Below are 21,668 nucleotides of genomic sequence, written 5' to 3' on the forward strand. Positions count from 1 at the left end.
GTCACCTCGTTGGTGGATGTCAAAAGTATTTACAAGTAGAGAGCTGTGCGGTGGTTCAGGTTTGTTGGCTGATTTGAAGTTTCAGGCAGTAAGTGGACTATACAAGAACTTTACGAGAATGTATCCGACGGAATTCTAATTTTTGTTGTGTTCGATTGGGCCGAAAATTCAGAAGAAAGATAGCCATTTCAGAAAAGCCAGTAGGTATATAAAGTATGTATGAGGGTACCGGAGGACGGAGGAGATTATGAGATTATGTCACTTCCTTCGACCATGCACACACGAAAAAGTGTCACGTTACGTTCATCAGCCATGTACGCACGAAAAAATGTCCCGTTACAGTAGTAGGATATAGCCGTTTCTGGGACAGGCTACCTGTAGAAATTTCGACTCCTCGCTTTAGATTGGAGACTCGTAAGCGCACAAGCAAGAAAACCAATGTGCAGCAACCGATTGCTATAACGTCTGGACATGAAAATAAACCTAATACTGTGCTCGGTGCATTACAAGTGAATGATAATGGGTTCTACTTGGCGCAGTCTGCATTTCGTGGAACGTTGAAAGACTACTATTATCTAAATACGTTCGGTGAGTTGAAGGACATTTGTACTTTTCTTGATGATATCAGAGAGGACATAATCAATCAGCTTACTGATGATGTAGCAACGAACGGTCCATCAAAATATAACTTGTGGTTGGACTGTATATATGGAAAGCCGTATCCATTCGAAGACGAAGTGAGGAAGTGTGCATTCAAGACATCGGCTGCAGTAATTTACAATTCTGACGATGTGAAGCAAACTGTTTAAAACGGTATCCAGAAACTCTGTCAAGAAGAGGAGGACTATGTCTGTAAAGGTTCTGGTTGGACTCTATCTAGTATAAACCGATTGGAGCTGAGAATTAGTCATTTCACACCGATGCGGAACTAAATGATTGATTATAAATTTGCTAGCTTTCGTAAGTGATCGATCCTGTAGTAGAATAGAAATTATGTAATAAATATTATGTTTGTAAAAGAACTTGCGGTGTTTAATTCCTCGAACCTGCCACTATTATGTTGAATTGTTGTTATATTTAATTTTTTTTGCATCATCCTAAATCGTACCAAGGACCTTAGTCGATCTAATTAATCAGTATATTGATTGTATTTTATTTACTTAATTTTGAACTTTTTCACGAGTTATAGCTAAATAATTACGAATTTCCAAGACGGCGGACATGATGGTTTATAGGATTTAAAGTGTCTTTAAGAATGTTGAACATGGTTTATTGAAATTATTATTTTTTTACATAAAATTAAACTATATTGAATCGATCAAGTATCGAACCAGGGACAGCAACTGACCGAATCAATATGTAAATTGATGAGTGGTTTATTTAATGAATTTTGGAATTTTTCCCGAATTTCTAGCTAAATAATTACACAATTCCAAGATGGCGGCCAAATGACAAGATAGCGGGTGACACATCAATAATAAATGATTACTGCACTCTAGCGGGTGAGAATTCAACTAACATGGCGTCAGCGCACTCTAGCAGACGATAACAAGATGATGGCTTCCAGCAGACGAAGACAAGATGGCGGACATGACATCATACTAGTTGACCTTGTTATTGGTGGTGGTAGGTTAGTCTGTAGGTGACTTCCGTGGAGGAAGGATCGGTCGCCAATTTTTTTTTTGGCCCTCACCGGGTTCGAACCGAGGACTCCGAGCTCCGTGTCGTAAATGTATGTTTTTTTTAAATATTTTTTATTAAAATTTCATTAATTGAATTTTTAATTTTTTTTATTAAAATCGGATAATAAATTTAAAGATGGCGACCGTAACGGAAATTGCAACGGTGACGTCATCATCCATGATGACGTCAGAGGCTTATTTGAGGCTGTAGACATGGATGCTTAAGCCTACATATGGACATTTCTAGCTGCTGGTATTTTTAAGGAATAAAACGGGAAATTTTCCCTCGAAACGGGAATTTTTCCCTCGAAAACGGGATTTTTTTTCTTAAAACGGGAATTTTTGAGTCATTTTGAGTCAGTTTTAAGGAATTTTAGGGAATTTTTGAGTCCGAGATGGTCGCCGATGACGTCATCCAAGATTCCCGCCGGATCCTGGATCCTGCGCCTGTCCCAGAAACGGCTATATCCTACTACTGTAACGGGACATTTTTTCGTGCGTACATGGCTGATGAACGTAACGTGACACTTTTTCGTGTGTGCATGGTCGAAGGAAGTGACATAATCTCATAATCTCCTCCGTCCTCCGGTGCCCTCATACATACTTTATATACCTACTAAAGCCATCTCCGTGCAGGAAAGGCTGGCAGTAACACTGCGCTTTTTGGCCACCGGTGATTCATATTCTAGCCTTCAATACCTTTTCAAAATCTCGAAACAGTGTATAAGCAAAATTGTTCCAGAAGTATGTGCTGTTATTGTGAAAACCCTGGAAGAATACATTGAGGTAAGTTGCATGATTTTTTGTTATAAAACTGTTTAACTCTGTACAAAGATGGGTCCGGGGGGGGGGGGGGAGGAAATGTAGACATTCGTTATTTTTGTTTAATTCTCCAACAATAAGCTTTAGGGATATCAGTTAAGTTTATTGATTTGTTTTAACAAAGGTTGGTTTAACAAAAAATAACACTATCATAAATGTCTTTAAAATGATTTATTGCTTATACAGTATTGATAAAGACCTACATACATAAAACAATGCACAGAATAATTTATATCAGATCCTCAATGATGTAATCGTCAGAAAGCGTAGGTGATGACAACTGAGAACTGTTGACACTCACAGCATTGGGTGACTTGGGAAACTGTGGTATGTCAGAGTGACTGGGTTGAAGGTAGGGAATGACACCTTGCTGAGTAGGAGAGTTAATAAGTGGATTTGTGTAATATCCCCTATTGGCCCTTACAAATATGTTCATTATTTCATTTTGAACTATACAGCGTACTTCATCGTTGTATAAGCGTAATTTTGAAGCAACAACATTGCCGAAGTGACTACATTCGTCATCCTTATTAGACGATTCGAGCAGAATCCCGAAAGCCTTTTCCAGACGCTCATCCTCAGATATTGCTGATGGTGCTTTCTTCCGCTTGCGCCTTGACTGCTGGGGCGATTGCAAGGTAGCTGTGGCTGACGCCACACTTCCTTCTGAAGTTACAGCAGGGGACAGTGTTCCTACTGTTTCTCCATCCACCAAAGTCTTTCCCAAGGATTCATTTTCATCGCCATTAGTTTGGATCTGAAATTCAAAACAAGAATAAAATATTCTATGGTATGAAACGTTTACGAGAAATCGATTGTTCTCAAAGTCATTCAAAATATGCATTAAGAAATATCTCTTAGTGTGTTTTATTTAATTTCGATCTACAAATGTTAAAATTAGTATTTAAGTCAATATATTCATGATTCATTATGTTATGAACTTTATAATATATATTAACATACACATACATATGTGCCAATGTTAAGCACATGGTTATGTTTTGTTCCAGATACCGAAAACACCAAAACAGTGGTTAAAAGTAGCTGAAGAGTTTGAAACATGGAACTTTCCACATTGTGTGGGGGGTATTGATGGGAAGCACGTGATTCTGCAAAGTCCAAGAAAAAGTGGTAGCTAGTTCATAAACTATAAAGGCTATTTTAGTGTTGTGCTTTTTTCTTTAGTTGATGCTAACTACAACTTCATGTTTGTGGACGTGGGCTGTCAGGGTAGAGTTTCAGATGGAGGAGTGTTCGCTAACACTGAGTTGTACAAACAAATGGAGGAAAACTGCTTAAATCTGCCTTGGCTTACACCTATAAATGGAAGAGACCAATAACTGCCATTATTTTTCCTTGGAGATGAAGCATTTGCAATGTCTGAAAATCTTATGAAAGTTTATCCAGGTTACAACCCCAAAGGGTCTAAAGAAAGAATTTATAACTACAGGGTTTGTAGGGCACGCAGAGTAGTTGAAAATGTCTTCGGAATAGTGTCATCAGTGTTCCGAGTCCTAAGGAAACCAATGCTTTTGGAACCAGAAAAGGCTTCACTTATTGTATTGACAATTTGTCTGTTACATAACTTCCTACGACGAAGAACCGATTCATTTGGATTGTATACTCCACCAGGAACATTTGATTCTGAAGAAGCTGGTGTAGTTGCAGATGGAAATTGGAGAGTAGGCCTATCTACACCTGATACGATGGGTTCACTCCTGCCTATCAGAAGAATACCCAGGAGAACAAAATCTATGCTTGTAAGAGTAAGAGAGGAACTCGCAGACTATTTTATGGATGAAGGGAAACTAGCATGGCAAAATAATTATTAATGAGAAGAAGTGATAGCATATCAATAAGTTTTACTCACTGTACTTAATGTTGGTGTAGGCTTATTCTTGTCCCATATAAATTTCAGAGCTTCAAATGCGAACCAGTGGCTTTTGTAAACTTGATCCGCACCTGCAAAACAAAACACTTTGTTGTAATGTTTTTACATCAAGTAACTTATGTTAATACATTAATGTAGCTCAGTGTTATATTTCATAACACATGATATATCTTTTAAATACATTGTGTGTCAATATTGGCGCTATCTCGCTGATTATGTTTGTATATATACCTGACCCTGAGATAACTCCGTGCGCTAAAATATATACCTACATTTGTGGCACACATTATTAACAAAAAAAAAACTAACAGTATCCAATATTTACTTCAACAATTAGTCATCTTATATCCGTTGCAGTATTTATAATTTTTTGTTTATTATTTGGGATTTGTACTAAAATCTCACTTTATTGTCATTATTTTGTATAACCACTAATTCTGAAATTTTTTAGGAAGAAATTTTAACTGCTTTCTTATCAGATGATTTAGTTGACTTACAAACTTAAAGTTCAATTTGAAATAATTTCTACTCTTAAACATGGGCAAATCGTTGACAATTTTCTCTTTGAAGAACGCACAGTTACCTACATTAGCTCATAAAACTGATAACACGCGTTACTCTTGTGTGATAAAGTTATGTGACGCGTATAACTACTTGCGGCATTGGTTTTTCTGTTATGGTTTTACCTTTTTAATTTGTACTCATCTCTAACAAAAATGTTTGTTCCAGAATTATACATAAGGGGTTTTTAATTAACTAGATATTGTTTATGGAAATTTCCAATCGCACTGATAATTGTAATTCACTCACCTTTACCGGTACCCATGCTCTTTTTCATTTTCATTCTTTCTCGCCACAGGGCTGCTAGAAGATTCTCCATTTTCTTCTTTAAATGCTCAACTGGTTTCCCCATTTGTGTACCAATTTCTTCCCAGGCATCTTCTTTCCGCCATTTATTATAATGGTCTGGGTGCTGTGGATCCCAAATCACACTCCTTTCTTTATAAATTTCAATCAAATGAACTGTCTCCTCTTTAGTCATTTCCATTTCGCAAAAAAAAAAAAAAAGTACACTTGGAGCGACAAACAGGAAATAAACACGAACAGCTTCACGCTGAGTGTGTGAGCGAGCAACGGAAGAATGACACGCCACCCGTCCACACTGGTTCTCTCGTCGAACCGTAACTTCCTTTGAAGTGACGGCAAAATACCGACAACTGGCGGATCGAGCCCGTTGCGTATCTTCGTGTCAAGTTTTGACACGCAACGCTGCAACGAGTCCCGTCCACATATGAACATTTTGGTTACGCCACGGGGCCACGATACAGTCGTTTGTAACATATGGATACCCGCCTTTACGTTACGTTTGTAACACTGTGTGGTCGGGATTTTTGTGCTACAAAGGTCCCGAGGTGTGTGTGGTTGGAGGCGGCCGCGTTCTTCAAGGTTTGTGCACTAAATTGGAGTGCGTGGCATTGCTACTGGCACAACGAGTGCGAACTGGCGTGCGAAAATTCGGTTTCGCACGCAGTAAGGATGTATCCACGTCGCACAAGAGTTATCCAAGCCAGTGTGGCCCCGCCCTGTGATGAGAGACGTCCTGCTGAAGAAAATTAAACTGCTGTTTAATGACATGACAAATACTGTGGCATCTTAACTGCCATTTTTGACTGGGCGAACTGGAGATTCAAATATTGAAAATCAACTAATTAACTAGAAAGTGGCTTCTGTAAAAATAAATTTATCCAATTGGTTGAGTAATTTTTTTAACGTAATTATTTACCAGGCCTTAGAATTGTGTACGAGACATTTACGCGGACTTCGGCTTTTTTTTTTTGGGTGATTTTTATCAAGTGGTTACAAGCACACATACAAACTTTATAAAATAACTCTTATTTAAATATTTTATTCCCGGGCATTTATATTTTTCATATTAAAGTAATAGTTGCCATAGAGTAATTTTAATTTTGCCATTTAATTTTAATGCATATTGTATAGTATAGTTTAAGTAACTTTAATGAATTATTCAATATTATATTATATTTATAAGGTATTATTTCTGCGCCATATTTCCAAATCACGTCCATGTATTTGTTTTGCATTGCAAGAAATACCATTTGCTTTTTTATGTTTGAATTAAATTTAGCGAAAGATTATTTCAATTTTTATTTCAACTACTCCTATCTGCCATTCAGTGGTTTTGCTTAAGTAATTTCAGGTTTAAATTCTTATTTGTTTCCACCTCCACCCCTGTTGGTGCGAGAAAAGGTCAGGATGGCTATGCGGCTTTACAGTTTGTAGTGAATAATATTTATGTTTGCTCCGCGTAAGATTGACGGTGCTCCGAGTGGGGTGTTGCAGTTGTGGTCACTCACTCTGAGTAAGGGAAGTGGCTACAAGGCCAATACTCATCATTAGGGTCATGGATTTTCAAGCAAAAATATGAACGATTATTATACTGCAATAAGGTTAACCAACATCGGAGATTTATTCCTTGTAATTGGTGACATTCAGCAAGAAAAGCTATTGACTTATTTGACCGGGCCATTTAGAACGCGTTTGCTTCCGCACTGAATGTCTGTGATTTGTGTTCGAACAGTAAACATGTACCTGAAAGAAACTCTACCAAACACGAAACACAGACGATTAGACAGCTTTTTTTTTTACTTTCAACTAGTCTCGAAATATGTTCGCAGAAAATGCTGCATGCTCCTAATAATAATTAAAATTTTGCCTTAAAATATGGTAATAGTCACTCTAAACACAAGTACTTTTCTAAATTTCCATAGCTAAGAGAGAAATACAAACTTACTTCCATAGCCCATTTTAAAAATAATATTATAACATAAATCTAGTATCAGAAAAACACCAAGGACTCAGAAATAATAGGTAAATAATTAGATTTTAGGAAGGTTTCATATTTTTATGATGAAAGTTTGCAAAAAATGAGAATAAAGAAGAAGTGTTGGAAACCTGTAAAATTAACTCCTAGTTAATTACCATGAAGTGGGAAAATCAGATAAACGTTGCATTCCACCATCAAAAGCAGATAATTAGCAACAATAAATAACCTGAAAACTTAAATAATCTAAACGGCTCCGATAAAAACCCGAACTTGAAAAAGATTTTTGGCAAGTAATTTTATTAAAATACTGCCAATCTGGTTAAAATTCACAAAACACTTTATACTATAGAGATTTTACACTCGTAAGAATTATACTTCTATGGCATATCAAAATATTAAACAGAAACTGTTTTTTTTTTTTAATATTATAATAGGCCTACTAGATATATGTTTGTATATTTGTTTTTGCTAAAACGACAGAAATCAGTATGAAAATAAAGTATTATTATGTTATTATTTAAACATTATTTTAGAAAAAATAAATAAAAATATTCCGGGGTAGTTCATTAACATAAAGTTTCATTTGGCAAACCAATACTTTCGCATGTCCCCTAATGTTTACGAAGGTTACTATAAATTAATTTATGTTGCTACAGGTGGGTCCGCCATATTTGTTTGTAACATTGATTTCTGTTCCATTTTCTCGAAGTTACTACCACCAAACGCTAAGATGTCCACACACCAGGAACGGCGTGGATATGCAGGCTCACCAATGCCGTCGCTGACGGTCTTGCTGCGCGACCGGAAGCCCGCGGCGGGCGCGTCCGGCAGGTCGTCGGACTCCCGGCTGGACGCCATGTTGTCGCAGTCGATGTTGCCAGCCGAGTGTCGCTGCGCGCCTTTCAGCGGCTTCTTGGGCTTGGCGAGCGTGTGCGAGCCCTGCACGACGAGCGCGCCGCGCGCCGGCGGGGGCGGCTCGGCGGCGGCGGCTCCGGCGGCGGCGGCGGCTCCGGCCGAAGACGTGGACGAAGACGCGACCAGCACGCCGCCGCCGGGCCCCAGCTTCGTGGCCGGGATGCTCATGTTGCGCACGCTCTCGCGTATGATCTGCCGGATGGTCTTCAGGAAGGCGTTGCGGAAGTCGGCGGTGCTGCAACAGTCGTCCGTGTACTTATACTTCTCTTTGACGTGAAAAATCTTTTCTGAGGGGCCCATGGGCGTCGCAAGGATATATTTTATTGGGGGGGACTTCAATTGATTTAGTGTTGAGGAATATCCATCCCCTGGAAAAAAGCGGGGGGCCCGGTGGTCCTCCCCCGGGAAATTTTGGGGTTTGAAGGTGCAAAAAGGTGGTTTTTAGGCATTTTTCTTTCCTAAATATTCTAATTATAGTTGGTTGCATTATATAATTTGTTTTTTTATAAAAAATATTTTCAGAGAACAAATTTGTTAAAACACAGTTAACATATATGTATTCGGTATCGGACCTGATTTTGATTTTACACAAAGATCGAATTTAAAAGTGCTCACATTACCACGATTGGACTAAATGCACCATGTGCGACATATGGGTTATATCACAGAAATCATATTTTTAATATAACTATGAAACTAAATATATTATTGGAGGGGACGAAATTGAAGACTTTTATTATTGGGGGGGGGGGACGTGTCCCCCCCGGTTGCGACACCCATGCGCGAGGGGGCTACAATTTTCGAGCGTTACGAGAATTCTGATAGCATGAGGGGAATAGTTAGGTACGTGGTGGGGGAACCGGTAAAAGAGGAGAGAGTGCGTCAGCGGCGACGCCACTCCAACGCGTGCACTAGCGGTCGAATGGATAGTCGACAAAGGCGGAGGGATATGTACGTAGCATAGTATTTTTTTATGCTAGTTGTAACGGCCAGAAGGGGAGACGGCAGAGAAGGTATACAAATGACGCAGCAGTGAACGCTACGGATTTCTCGTAACGTGATGATTGTGTTTGTCTACTCCTCAGTTTTCGTAACGGCAAACGATTGACGGTACCATATTTCCTATATTTTATTATAAGTATCTACAATTTATTTATTCTTGTGAAAAATAGTGATTGATTCGATTATAAATCTATTTAATGTGAATAAGTAGTGATTGAAAATATGAAAAAAAAAAATGCGTATGGACTTACAAATAAGTTAAATTCATAAGTGTTTTCTATTTTTTGTATGTGAACAATTAGATTTTAAATGTCTAAAGAACTTACAGACTTGTGAGATAGACTTTATAAGTGTAATTTATGTTTGATTGGAATGTTTTTTGGTCTTTTATTTTATTCAGCTGGAGATCGTGATTTGTTATCAAGACAATAATAAAATGACTGAAGCAGATCAAAGGCAACGTGGCAAATAACCGCCAAAAAGGCGCCAAAAAGTGCCAGTGAACACGATGCGGAAAAAGGCATTTTTATTTTATTTTAGATATACGTTCATACTTACTATTCTGAATTATTATCTCTTGTTTGATAAAACAATACTAATAATTTATCTGTATCTATATATAATACGCACACACACACTTTTTCTTTTAATTTTAATGTAACTATTGAACTGCTACAATGAATTCGATTAATACCGAGAAGATAGTGACGCGTTAGTAATGTTATAAAGAACCAACCAATTTTTAAATTCATTGACGCTACGTTATTTCCAACAACATTTTCTTGGCTAATAAGTTATAATTAATTTTTAAAGTATTGATTATACATTGTTATGTCAATTTAAGTATTCAAAGTGTATTCAAGGACAGTTTTAATATAATTAAGATTCATTTGGCAAACTTATGAGCTTGGCACATCCCTCGATGTTCACGGGAGTGAATACATACGAGTGCATGTTGCCACACATGGGGTCCGCCATGTTGACGACTTTAGCTCGTGTCTATAGAATAAACGTGCGTGCGCACTGGACTTTCAACCTGTTTGAATTTCCATTATGTGATACACACGCATTCATTGCATTTCCTTTGCTTAGTAAAATTTCACCCTCAAAGCGCCTAAAGAAATGTAACTTAATTTTTTATTTTTGCAGAAGTACAAGGAAAATGCTGTAAATTTTACAGCGTGTTTATTGGGAAAAATACAAAGTAAACGTTTCATTTCTACCAAAGTTTTTTAGTAACGGTTATCACTAAGGAACAGGAATAGTGAAAAATGTGTTCCATATTAACGGTTTTGTCTACCCCTAAAGTATATGATCTTCAGGGAACATTTTATAACGTCACAGGTCATTCCTATGATGCATCCTCTATTCTGAGAGCGACCCTCTTGATGAAATTCGACTAAGATTTTTGTCGCTTGTGTTTACTTTTTTTCTTAACTAGACACTATAATATATTTCATAAAACTTTACATTTGTTCGGCACACACACATTAGGAAAATTGTAATTTATGATCCAGGGAATATTACGTCACTTGGTAATCCAACCTACTAAGTCGTAAAGATAACATACAGTTACATGATGAGTTTGACTGGCGAAAAGTACAAAAAATAACGATTAAACTTTTTAGATCGTAGATAACATTAAGTGCCACCTATCAGTAGTGGGCGCAACTGGCCGAGTCTATTCACAAAGGTAAGGAGCAGCGTTTTACTGTATATGCAGCCAGTGACGTAAGTGTGTGTTATCTAAGGATACGGCATCAACACTAGCCTCTTGAAGTTATAACTAGCTACGTATTAACGATTTACTCTTAAAATAAAAAATATATAAATATAATTCTTTTATTAACAAATCATAAAATTACTCAGTATGTATTCACCTCAATTTTCCATCTATCGTAACTTGGCATGAAACAAGTGAGGGAATGAAATGGAGTTCTGTCTAACTGAACCTTCTGTGCCTGGTGAAGAAAAATAGTTTATCAATTTACTGGATTTGCAATGAAGCTTTAAAGATTTATAGTTTTAAATTAAAACCTTGAAACTGAAATAATTTTGAGAAAAGTTTATATTTTCTTCGGTTTCTGGAATTAGACTTGCCATACATGTATGTTCCGAAGTAGCGTCACTGTTTGTAACGAGTTTTTGAAATTATCCTTGCGCATAGTTGCATATAATTTAAATTTAACTTCTGGAAATTGCTACTCACCCAAAGACATTCATTTCGTGGAATCGGTATTTTAAAGCATTTTGGTTCCAATGATCAACTTAGGGTACTTACAAAATTTAGATTAGTAGTAAACTATCGTTTGGCAGCAGCAAAATTTACACTTACTAATCTGTATGCAGTTTGCAATCAAAAACAATCTTTGAGTAGTATTTTAATTTCAAAATGGTAAATAATTGTATATGTGATTTTTATTTTTTCACTGTATATTTCAGATTGAAGTTAAAGTAATAAATTATTTTTTCATCCATTCAACAGTTATATGACAGTTAAATGAAGCAATTATTTAAGACATTTAACAATGAAAATATTAATTTGGGATGATTGTAAATGTATTAACTACAATTATAAATAAGAGATTAGAATGCTTCACAAAGAGATAACTAATGTTTGCAACACTTCGATATCATCTCGAAAGCACACTCGCCTGTTGAACAATACGTACACATTTTCGGAGCGCCTCTGCGCAAGCGGTCGGGCTCCCACAGGAAGTGTGAGTTCGTGTACATGAGTAAGCTAGTACATATTTACACCTCGGTTACTGGTATCAGCATCTTGGTATCATCAGGAAAGCACATTTACCTGTTTGACAGCACGTAAACTTACTCGGAGCGAATCATCAGTTGACTGCGCAAGTGGATGTGTTCCCAAAGGATATGTGAGTCCATGTCCATGGCTGAGTTAGAACATACTTTCATCTCGGTCACTGGTTTCAGAACCTTGGTATCATAAGGATAGCATACTAACCTCATGGACAACAGGTAAACTTTATCGGAGCGCCTCTGCAGTTGACTGCGGAAGCGGTTGAGTTCCCACAGGAAGTGTGAGTCCATGTCAGTGGCTGAGCTAGTACATTATTACACCTTGGTCACTGGTATCAGCACTTTGGTATATCATCAGGAATGTACACTTACCTGATGGACAGCACATACACTTTAACGGAGCGCCTCTGCAGTTGACTGCGCAAGTGGATGAGTTCCCACAGGAAGTGTGAGTCCATGCCCATGGCTGAGCTAGTACATTCTTACAACTTGGTCACTGGTATCAGCACTTTGGTATCATCAGGAAAGTACACTTACCTGTTGGACAGCACGTACACTTTCTCGGAGCGCCTCTGCAGTTGACTGCGCAAGTGTATGAGTTCCCACAGGAAGTGTGAGTCCATGTCCATGGCTGAGCTAGTACATTCTTACAACTTGGTCACTGGTATCAGCACTTTGGTATCATCAGGAAAGTACACTTACCTGTTGGACAGCACGTACACTTTCTCGGAGCGCCTCTGCAGTTGACTGCGCAAGTGTATGAGTTCCCACAGGAAGTGTGAGTCCATGTCCTTGGCTGAGCTGGCACGCACTTGCACCTCGGTCACTGGTATCAGCACCTGGTATCTGATTATCTCCACTTCGCTGGAGCTGGTCTTGCTCGCCACACCCTCAAAGAACAAAGAAAAACCTTGCACATGTGTCGCAGAACCTTTTGCACGACACAGTCACAAGCAGATGCATTAAGTGACATTGATACTGCGATACTGCCAAATGAAATGCTTTTTTGGTATTTAGAATTTTTTCATGTAGGAGTTGCATACAGTTAAAATAGTGTATAGAACATTTTTCTATTGAGAGAATTATAGTCTTACCATAAGCTTCTTCTTCTGCCTAAGGCGTTCCTTGCACAGGAACACTACTGCAGATTTGAAGACGAAACACATAGCATGGAGCTCCAATCCTTTCTTGATTTTGCCCAGGAAATCTGATATGTTGAGCCACTCCACACCCCCATAGTACAGCAAGTCACCAGGGCTCAAGTCAATCGGCTAGTGGGCAACATACACAGTAAGTAAACAACTATTATTTCATTTCAAGTGGTTTTGTTTTTTAAATACATTAATTTTTAATTATTTTAACTAACGAATAATATTTCATTGAATATAATCTACTAATGTATCAATGTCCCTAATCAAAGACATAATTTACAAATCTCAACGAGTCAGTTGGTCTTCTTTTGATAGTTTGAGGAAAAAAATATCATTTATTAAAATATGAATATCAAATCTTATGGGAATCCGTATAACTCCGACATTTATTACAGGACACTATATTTAATTTTAGTTGAATGCGTGTTTTTGTGATGTTGCAGCATGGTTTTTCTTTTAATTTTTTCGAATAGCAAAAATGTTTGTATCGAAATAGTAAACTTGTGCACTAGGTGCACGCCCTCTCCCTTGGTTTACCTGTAAGTTATTATTAAATGAAAACTTTCACTCGATGCCTGTGGGGCTTGCAACCCGCAATGCTTGCGCGCATAGAGAGCAGTCTGTCGTGTAGGCAAGTAGTGGTTTTACCTGTATTTGTATAAAAGAAAAAAAATATTTTTTTTTGTATTTAAAAAAATGATGGTTTTATTTCCCAAATTCTGTAATGTAACTAAGACTGAGTTCTCGTAATAGAGCTTCCTTTTTGATTGTGCTTCCAAATGTGTTTTTTTTTTGTGTGCTTCCAAATGTGATTCCAAATGTTCTTCCATTTTTTTTTCATTTGCTTCTAATTATACTTCCTTTTTTAAATGTGCTTCCGATAGTGGTTCCAATTTTTACTTCCTTTTTCATTGTAATCTAATTGTGCTTCCTTTCCATTGATTAAGCTTTCGACTGTGATTTCTATTCGTTGATTGTTCTTCTCTTATGATTGTGCTTCCTTTTTTGATTGTGCTTCCTTTTTTATTGTGCTTACTTTTTTTATTGTGCTTCCTTTTTATAATGCTTCATTTTCGCTGATTGTGCTTCCGATTGTGCTTCCTTTTCGTTGATTGTGCTTACTTTTCGTTGATTGTGCTTCCAATTGTTCTTCCTTTACATTGATTTTGCTTTCAAATGTTCTTCCTTTTCGCTGGCTGTGCTTCCGATTGTGCTTCCTTGTCGTTGATTGTGCTTCCTTTTTATATTGTGCTTCCAATTGTGCTTTCTTTTAGATGATTGTGCTTTCGATTGTGCTTACTATTTTATATGTGCTTCCAAACGTGCTTCCCTTTTAAATATGCTTTATTTTTTAAATGTTCTTTCTTTTAAATGTGCTTCCTTTTATAAATGTTCTTCCTTTATTGTGCTTCCAATTGTACTTCCTTTTTGTTGATTCAGCTCCCGATTGTGCTTAATTGTCTTCGATTGTGCTTCCAAATGTGCTTCCTTTTGTTGATTGTGCTTCCTTTTTAGACTGTGCTTCCTTTTTAGATTGTGCTTCCTTTTCGTTGATTGTGCTTTCGATTGTGCTTCCTTTTCATTGATTTTGCTTCCAAATGTTGTTCCTTTTTGTTGATGGTGCTTCCGATTGTGCTTCTTTTTTATTGTGTTTCTATTTGTGCTTCCTTTTTCGTTTATTGTGCTTCTAAATGTGCTTCCTTTTTAAAATTTGTTTCCAATGTGATTAATTTTTTTAATGTGCTTCCTTTTTTTAATTTTCATCGACAAGACTGTAGTCAGGCCATGATTAAGTTCTTGTTTCAGAGATGCCTGGTCTAAACGCCTGACATTGGACATGGCCTTTAAAATAATTTTCGTCGAGTATCATCGAATAAATTGTTTCGGAGATGTTTGGTTTATTGTACATGAACTGGTTATAAGGTATTCCATGCATCAAAAAATTAGACTTCCGTGGTAGGCACAGCGGAAACATATTTATTTGGTTAGATAGGTATATTGTATTGAGTTATTTTCGTAGTGAGAATGATTAATCATTTCCGCGATAGGTAATAGAAAACATAATTTAAATTTATTTTAAGTTTTAGTTACTCTTATCACTGGTTGAGAATCGAGCCGAAGACGGATATCGATTAAATAAATCATTATTTTAATAAGTGATTTCATTGATGCATTTTGGAATTTTTCCTAATTTATAGGTTTAAAATTACCAATTTCCAAGATACAAGATGGCGTCGGTAGCTTTCTGGCAGCTGGTGGATGAGGAATTTTAGTATTTTTTTAGGATTTATCATAATGTTTTATTAAATAAGTTTTTTTCTAAAATAAACATTTTGCATTTAACAAGGATCAAACCAAGGATAGGAATCGATCTAATCAATTGAAGGCTGGTAGATGAGGAATTTATTACTCTTTTAGGATTTTTCACTATGTTTGAATAAATAAGTATTTTTGCCTAAAATAAGTTTTCTTTGCATTGATCAAGTATTGTACTGAGGACTGATATCGATTGAATAAATCATTATTTAAACAATCATTTTTTTAAAAAAAAATTAGAGTTTTTTCCGAATTTCTAGTTTATTTATTACAAATTTCCAAGATGGGGGCCAAGACGACCGTCAAGATGGTGGACGTCATGACAGTTAAATTTATGGTAATACTGCACTCTAGCGGGTTAAATTTAAACTAATATGTCGGTTAGCGCCCTCTAGCAAGTGATGCTATAATTCCTTCAAATGAAAAAATTAAAATTAAATCCGAATATGTGTGTTACATTTTTATATGCCCTATATAATACTCTGTCTGGAAAATGTCTCTATGGCCGTGCGGAGGAAGGCGTATGTTTTCCAGTTCAAAGTACCGAGGAGTCATGGTTTGAAATTGCGAGTAGTATACACTTATAAATGAGTGACCTAGCAGCCGAGTGTTTAAAGAATTGATTTGGTAATCTGAAGGTCGTGGATTCAAATACATCCACTTTCGTAATAATTTAAACTTATTTAAATATTTTAAGGTACCACCATAAGAATTAACATACAAAGATTTTACAGTAGAAGTAGGTAGCTAATACCGAACATAAATATATGACTATCCGCGACGGTAGTGTGCCTCGCAGGTAACATTAGTCAACTAGCGAAAAATCGGGCAGGATTATGAATGAAAAAATACGATTGTTACCGAAGATGGTCGACGATGTCCCGATCATAGGCATCGAGAAGCGAACACGCACGAACATAACTAATTCCTCACGATTGGCAAGACGCCACAAGAAGCCACCACATAGTCGATATTACAAAAGAATAACATTGCGTCCGTATGCCCTATTAAATACTACTCATGTCGTTCCGTTGCTCCGTTGCTCCATTGCTGCGTGAAATTAGGAGAAATAGACGAACACACTTTCGCATTTATAATATTAGTAGGGATTTATAGAAGTTTAAGGACTCGACAATTTTTAATTAAAATTACTATGAGAAATTAAAATAACCTGAAAATAATGGCATTTATGGTATACAAATTACTCTTAAAATGAATAAACAAAAAATGAGCAAAGTTTTGTTTTTTCTTCAAACCTATTTTCTTAAGTGTGTTAGCCCATGGACAATGCTGGGAACTATTTTGTTATTAAGATTCGACTTTACCTTGATGCTAAGCTATGAATTTTACTCGTTTGGTAGATTATTTGCCCTCTGTTTACAGAGTCTAGGAGAAAGTTTTCTCCATTCAAGTGCAACCACGTTTGACTGTAGTATATTAAGATATGGTCTATAGGGGTCAAAATGACAAAACTTTATTTAATATTATACTAATGCCTAATTTAAAAATGGAAGTATTTTTTTTTTTAAATGTAGAAATTATTTTCCTATACACCTATTCAGAATTACAACAGCATTGTAACTACGGTTTCGTTTTCAAAAACGTTCAGATTCATTTCCCAGAAAACCGTGTTCGAAAAATACGTTATTCCACTTTGTCCGACGCGTGCATCTACAGGGAGTAGTTCAGCAGTCTTCCTCTAGGCAGCAGAACCTTGGCACAGCTACCCCCACCACTGTCTGGGGAGGTGGAGCCTTCTGCCTTCCCCCCGCGTCGGTTTCTTTCCACTCCTTCCAATGATAAACCCTGCGGAACTGAGGGAACAACCAGAAACTGCCTGTTAGTGAAGTAAAGTCTCAGAATGCATCGTTCGTCTAGATTTTGTAATAAGGGAAAAGTGAAACAAAAACTAAACCTGAGTGCCAAGCCCAAGAAAAGAAGTAATGCAATTTTATTGGAGTACTGGAGAAAGAAACGGTAAGATAGAAAATGTATTTTCGTAAATAAATTTTCAAAACCATCCATGCTATGTAAATGGATTACACCTATCTCTCACTTAGCACGACTAATTATTTCCTATAAATGCTCGTGTTATTCGAAATCGCGTATTCTGAAGCATTAGTTTCCATAAATAGCAAGGCTAATTTATTTATTGTGTTCAAAAATTGTGTAGGAATATTTACTTTACGTAATATAAATGCGTTGAATAATACTCAGCTATAAATATGTCACACCATTTATATTTATATGCCTCCCATCGCACTTTGTATGACAAATACGACACCACGTAACGGGAGATAGTTAACGTCAGTCGGCTGGCTGACTTGCCCGCCCGTCGCGTACCTTTCCAAACCATCCTTTACTGACAGTGAAACCGATATTACAGTCCGGATAGTTACATTTCAATTTTTCAAAAATTAAGTGCTTATTCGCGTATCACCACCTGGTTCACGCCAATCCTGTCAGGGCAATGATTATTTTTTTCATTGCAACATTCATTTAACAACCTTTTCCACGTTAATCATCTGTTCATTTCTGTTCCTGTATCTAATGTCAAATATATTCCCGCTAGCACAACCAACAGCATAAGACTTATATAAACTTTTGGTAAGAGTCCTTATTGCGTACGATTGTGCGTACAGTTGACTTGCTTAAAACTAAAGTGCGACCAACATAATCATGGTCTTCATGACAATCTGCACGCTGTAATACTTCTAGTTTTGTCTCAAATACTTGAACACGATGCATTATGAGTGATCAAGCATGTACAGTTACCGGCAGCTGAATGGGCAGACGTTGCTTTTGTTTGAGTGAATTTCCTGCCACTGGCTAGACTGAGTTCATGACCCGGTTTGTGGCTAGGCGACAACAGTACGGCACGGCGGCATACGCGCGGACGTAAAAAATTGGGTCCTTTACACTCCATAGCCGCAATTTAACTTGCCTTAGCTGATGTTTGTGCAACAGCTGATAGCGTATACAGCCCTGCGCACACATTTCTTCCCCGCTTATTTGGCTAACTGTATCCCACGGCACATATGTTATTTACAGAAGTTGAAAAAGACTTCGTGGCGTCGTGCTCGACTTTTTTTTTTTGCCTGCCGAGATTTCGTGCTAACTGAAATTTACAGACGTGCTATTAAAGATTGGGGCAGTAAAATTCACATCGCGCTAAATTAATCCGCGCAATCTGAATACATGCTAAGTGAGAGATAGGTGTATTTTAAATCGTTAAATAGTGCTTAATGTGAGTTATTCCGATATACATACTATAGCAGAAACTAAAATATGAATAAGGGAAAGTAGATGTAATTTACAGTTGAGGGTGTGTAAGGGACTTATTGCTCGATCACTTAGCAAAATAATCCTACTTTAAAAAGGTATTTCATTCAATATAATATTAAAATTTTAGGTGTTCTTGTCTTACAATTGACACAGTTTTTCTATCGCAGTAGGCCTTTAGTTTTGGTCTGTAGTATTTTTAGCTGGGAAACAAAAACGATCGATGGCTGCGCAGTCGTCATTTCGCATGCGAGAATGACGTTTGCGATTGTCTCGAAGCAAAATCGACACTACGTCACGATTGTTGTTAGCGATCGATACCTTTGTATGTTTACTATTTCCGTGATTTCGTCAAACAGCATTATTTGTTTCCCGTTTATTTGTGTTTTACATGGTGCTGCTTTCATCAACTAAATATAATATTATAGAAATTAATCGCAAGAGTGACGTAAGGAGTTACTTTTCTGTTACATAGTAAAAGCAATGATCAAAAGGCTTTGTTCATTATTTGTCACTGCCTTGTTTCTCATGGTGGATAGAACACGCGATATTACACTACTACTAATTTGAAGCGTCACATGGAAAGATCGCATCCATCTGTAAATAATAAATTACTAAAGTTAAATGTTCCGCAGGCGTCTGCATCGCCGTCATCGTCTGAAACTGCTGCGAGATCGTTTGTTGAAACTGCCTCAACATCCTCTGAATGTAGGACTACAATGGCATCATCATCCAAAATTGTGCACACAGAAGCTATATTACGTCGAAAACACAGCAGTAAACAAGAAGATATTTCGGAAATGTTTAAGAGAAACATACCTTATCCTTCTACTCACAAAATGGCAACAGAAATAACATCACTGATTGCAAATATGATATGCACAGACTTTTTGCCTTTTAGTATTGCAGAGTCAGAAGGTAAGACTCATTTTAGCTTAGGCATAACACGTTTAAATCTTGTAACTCTTTGTCTTAACTTGCAGGGATGATGTGTTAAGTTAGGCCTAATGTAGGCTATACTTTTAATGTTGCTGTTTATAGACTTAGGTTACAGAATAATATGTGATGTGATTAAAATCCCTATGTTTTTATTTCAGGTTTCAACAATCTGATGAGATACCTCGGGCCGAGGTACAAAATACCACACAGGACCAACTTTTATCGCAGCGTAATTTCTGAGCTGTATGATGTGGTTTCCCAGAAAGTAAAATACATTTTGGAGGCTGCAGACCATATCAGCTGTACAAATGACATGTGATTATCTCTGGCAAATGATGATTTTCTGTCACTGACTTTTCATTTCATTTCTCCTGATTTTGAGAAGATCAGTGTGTGTGTGGAAGTTGTGCCGTTCAGTTATATTAACCACACTGGGCAAAATATATATGATATTTTATCACACAGTGTCTAGATGATTGGAGTATAAAGGATAAGGTGCATATTGTTGTAAGAGATAATGCTGCTAACATGGTTCGGGCTTGCGAATTATTACAAATTCCGAGTGTTGGATGTGCTGCTCATACTTTACAACTTGTCATCAAGAAGTCGTTACTGAACCATAAAAATGTCTCTGATGTGTGTAGCAAAGTTCGGCGTGTGGTAGGGCATTTCAGGCACTCTATTACAGCGAACAAACGTTTGACTGAATTCCAAGAAGCCAACAAAATGCCATGCCACAAACTGAAACACGATATACCAACCAGATAGAACAGTACCTATATTATGTTGGAGAGGTTTTTGGAGCAGAGACGTGCTATATCATATCTTGGTCCAGACCTCAATTTGAATGTGGAACTAACAAATGCTGACTGGGAATTGGTAGGAGAAATTGTGAAATTGCTGAAATTGTTCTTCTTGTCCACCCAAACCATTAGTCATGAGAATACTAGTATTTCATAAGTTATCCCCCTTGTTAACGTTTGACGAAACTTCTGTAGATTTGTAAGCCAGGAAATAAGTCGAACTCTGCCTACACTGACATGGTTCGCAACCTAAATACTCGCTACGCAGATATGGAAAAAAAATGTTCATTAAAGTTTAAGTACTCTGCTTGATCCACGCTTCAAACAATTATTTTTTTTCCAGTGAGAAAGATGTAATTTCTGCCAAGTCCACACTTGAAAAACGGCTGAGTTTGTTACAGACCCCAGACCTTCATTCACCTGCCCTTGACAATAGCGCTACAAGTTCCAGTGACATTTGTCATTCCATACATTATTTGTACACAAATCTAACTTCCAGTAGTAGTAGTAGTAGTAGTAGTAGTGTTGGAGCTAGTACATCTTTATCGCTTACACAAGAACTTACTAGGTACCTTGAGGAACCACTCTGTGCCATTAATACAAGCCCACTTCTGTATTGGAAAAAATCTCCTCACCAATCACTCAAAAATCTTGCTCAGAAATATTTGTCAACACCTTGTGGTAGTGTGGCATCAGAGAGTCTGTTTAGTACAGCTGGTGCTCTGTGCACAAACAAAAGGAGCTCCATGACCCCTCAAAAGTTGCGAAAGTTAGTTTTTCTTTAACAAAAATTCAAATTATTTATAGTGCTGCTTTCTAAAAACTATATTTGCTTGGTAGTGTGGCATCTGAGAGCTGCTCTGTGTACAAACATAAAAGTTGTAGTCAACTAGTTGAATATTTTTGTTTTAAAATTAAAACTTTTTTAAACTTTAATTAACTTCCCTATTGCTTCCTAAAAACTGTGTGTTTCTTGAACTAGGTCTAAGTCATTTTCTCTTTGATGTGAAAGCAAACTGTAAGATTTTGTGTGTGTTTGTTATTGTATTATCAATAAATATCTTTAAACCGTTATACAGTATGTGCTTTCTGAAGTATGTTTCTGTATCGGCATATCGGGTGTATCGGCAGGGGATATCTGTTTGTATCGGTATCGGTACAAAACAGTATCGGCTGAGCATTAATTGTAATGCTATTGTAAACGATTGCAGTAAGGAAATACAGTTTAAAGAAAAGTTCAGTAGGCCAACA

The 21,668-nt window shown here is 37.1% G+C and overlaps 1 protein-coding gene across 1 annotated transcript in view; it reads right to left on the reverse strand.

The window, feature by feature from the left end:
* LOC134529449 (protein still life, isoforms C/SIF type 2) overlaps positions 1–21,668 on the reverse strand; it is a 496,520-nt gene that overhangs the window by 14,399 nt on the left and 460,453 nt on the right. Inside the window, exons 16-18 of the mRNA XM_063363556.1 lie at positions 13,021–13,197; positions 12,629–12,816; positions 8,011–8,390 (exon numbers count right to left, since the gene is read on the reverse strand). Coding sequence (XP_063219626.1) covers positions 8,011–8,390; positions 12,629–12,816; positions 13,021–13,197 — 745 coding nt within the window. The remainder of the gene's footprint in view (positions 1–8,010; positions 8,391–12,628; positions 12,817–13,020; positions 13,198–21,668) is intronic.

Source organism: Bacillus rossius, chromosome 2, assembly GCF_032445375.1.
Source record: "Bacillus rossius redtenbacheri isolate Brsri chromosome 2, Brsri_v3, whole genome shotgun sequence".
In the NCBI taxonomy this organism is placed as follows: domain Eukaryota; kingdom Metazoa; phylum Arthropoda; class Insecta; order Phasmatodea; family Bacillidae; genus Bacillus; species Bacillus rossius.